Raw genomic sequence first — 1,932 nt, forward strand, 5'->3', positions numbered from 1 at the left:
CAAAATATGTCTAACTTGTGGATGTCAGGGAGAAATTTTCCCTGGGAGCAGGTTATCTCACAGCTGCCTATTGCAGGGCTTCTTCCACCTTCCTCTGCAGCATCTGGAACTGGCCACTGGATACTGGGCTAGATGGACTGCAGGTCTAATCCAATCTGGCAATGCCTGTCTTCCTATTAGTGGTGTAAATCCAATACTATGTTTTTGCTAATCTTCCTTGAGCTCCTGGGAACCTCTAGACTTGTACTGAGAGCAGAAAGATGTTTCATTGAATATCATGTAGTCTCCTGTCCTTTTTCCTTTCAGGAAGGAACATTCAAAACACCTTGGAGCTGCCCAGTACATTATGTCAGCTGTCAATGACACCAAATTCAACTCTGTAGTGTTCCTGCTCACCGGGATACCTGGTCAGGAAGACTTCCATCTCTGGATTTCTGTCCCATTCTGCCTAATATATGTCATTTCGATTGTAGGCAATTCAGTTATTCTGTTCATTATAAAAACAGATCCAACCCTCCATGAGCCCATGTACATTTTCCTTTCCATGTTGGTCATCACAGACCTTGGCTTATCGATATGTACCATACCAACAACACTGGGGATATTATTATTTAACTCTAGGGAGATCAGCCTCTATGCCTGTTTCACCCAGGTCTTCTTCATCGACTTTCTTTCATACATTGAATCCTCCGTTCTCTTTTTGATGGCCTTTGACCGCTTCATTGCGATCTCTGTCCCACTAAGATATGCTTCCATCTTAACCCCACCGAGAATAGCTAAGATGGGACTGGTGGTTGTGCTAAGATCCGTGGTCCTAATATTCCCACTCCCCTTTCTCCTGAAACAGTTCCGGTACTGTCGAGCCAATGTCCTCTCCCATTCCTACTGCCTACACCAGGAGGTCATGAAGATGGCTTGTTCTGATATCACAGTCAACAACATCTATGGCTTGTCTATTAAACTCTTAACAGTGGGGTTGGACTCATTGCTTATCTTTTTCTCCTATGTGATGATCCTCAAAACTGTGCTGAGTGTCGCATCCCATGTGGAGTGCTTCAGGGCCCTGAGCACCTGTGTCTCCCACCTGTGCGCCATCATGCTTTTCTACTTACCACATATTGGCTTGTCTGTGATACACAGGTTTGGGAACAGATCTTCTCACTTGCTTCAGATTTTCCTGGGCTACATCTACGTGCTGGTTCCGCCCCTAATGAACCCAATCGTGTACAGCATGAAAAGCAAACACCTTCGTGCGAGGATAATCAGGGTGTTCCTTAAGTGAACAGTGAGTTCATCATCCAACTTCTGGTTCCGCTCCCGTCGCGCCGCCGAAGAAGGACCCTTTGCCGAAATGCCACAGGCAATAGCGGCAGTCATTGAGCTGCTCAATTGCCTGCCGCTGTTTTCCGCGGCACGTCGGCAGAAGGTCCTTCTTCGGTGGCATGACGGGAGCGGAACCAGAAGCTCCCATTTGCCCCGTGGGGAGCGCACAAAATGCCGTCCCCCGAATCCTGGCACCCTAGGCGACCGCCTAGGGTCGCCTAATGGAAGCGCCGGCCCGGCCGAAACCCCACCCCCTGCTTCTCCTCTTTATCTGAAGCTCCAACCCCTGTCCAAACCCAAAGCCAGAGCCAGGCCATGGTAAGATCTGCCCAGGTTTCCAGAACCACATAAGGAGCCCCAGACCCTACTCCTATCCTGGGCAGGTGGCTGGTGGGCCCGAGAGCAGCCCCCATCTTCTATCACCAAACCCAAGACATACCCCCAGGGAAGTTGGAGAGTCCAGGTCTCCCCACATTGGCCCACAATTGGAAGAGCAGGGGGCAGAGATTTGAGGGAAGAGATGAGGCAGAGGGTGTGGCAAGCCTGAACCAATGCTAAAGGCAGCAGGCAGGGCGGGGGAGTCTCCTGAGGAAAGGAGGAGGATGGGGC

General features: G+C 50.2%; 1 protein-coding gene across 1 annotated transcript; it reads left to right on the forward strand.

The window, feature by feature from the left end:
* The first annotated feature begins 346 nt into the window (after nucleotides 1-346).
* Nucleotides 347-1,282, forward strand: LOC123368634 (olfactory receptor 51G2-like). Its single transcript, XM_045013575.1, has one exon. It carries the CDS (start codon nucleotides 347-349, stop codon nucleotides 1,280-1,282), a length of 936 nt encoding a protein of 311 aa, XP_044869510.1.
* The last annotated feature ends 650 nt before the right edge of the window (nucleotides 1,283-1,932 follow it).

The sequence above is a fragment of the Mauremys mutica genome, chromosome 1, assembly GCF_020497125.1.
Source record: "Mauremys mutica isolate MM-2020 ecotype Southern chromosome 1, ASM2049712v1, whole genome shotgun sequence".
Lineage (NCBI taxonomy): Eukaryota > Metazoa > Chordata > Testudines > Geoemydidae > Mauremys > Mauremys mutica.

What these genes read in the sequence shown, in the direction of transcription:
- LOC123368634 (XM_045013575.1), top strand. Translation starts at nt 347, where the DNA reads ATGTCAGCTGTCAATGACACCAAATTCAACTCTGTAGTGTTCCTGCTC.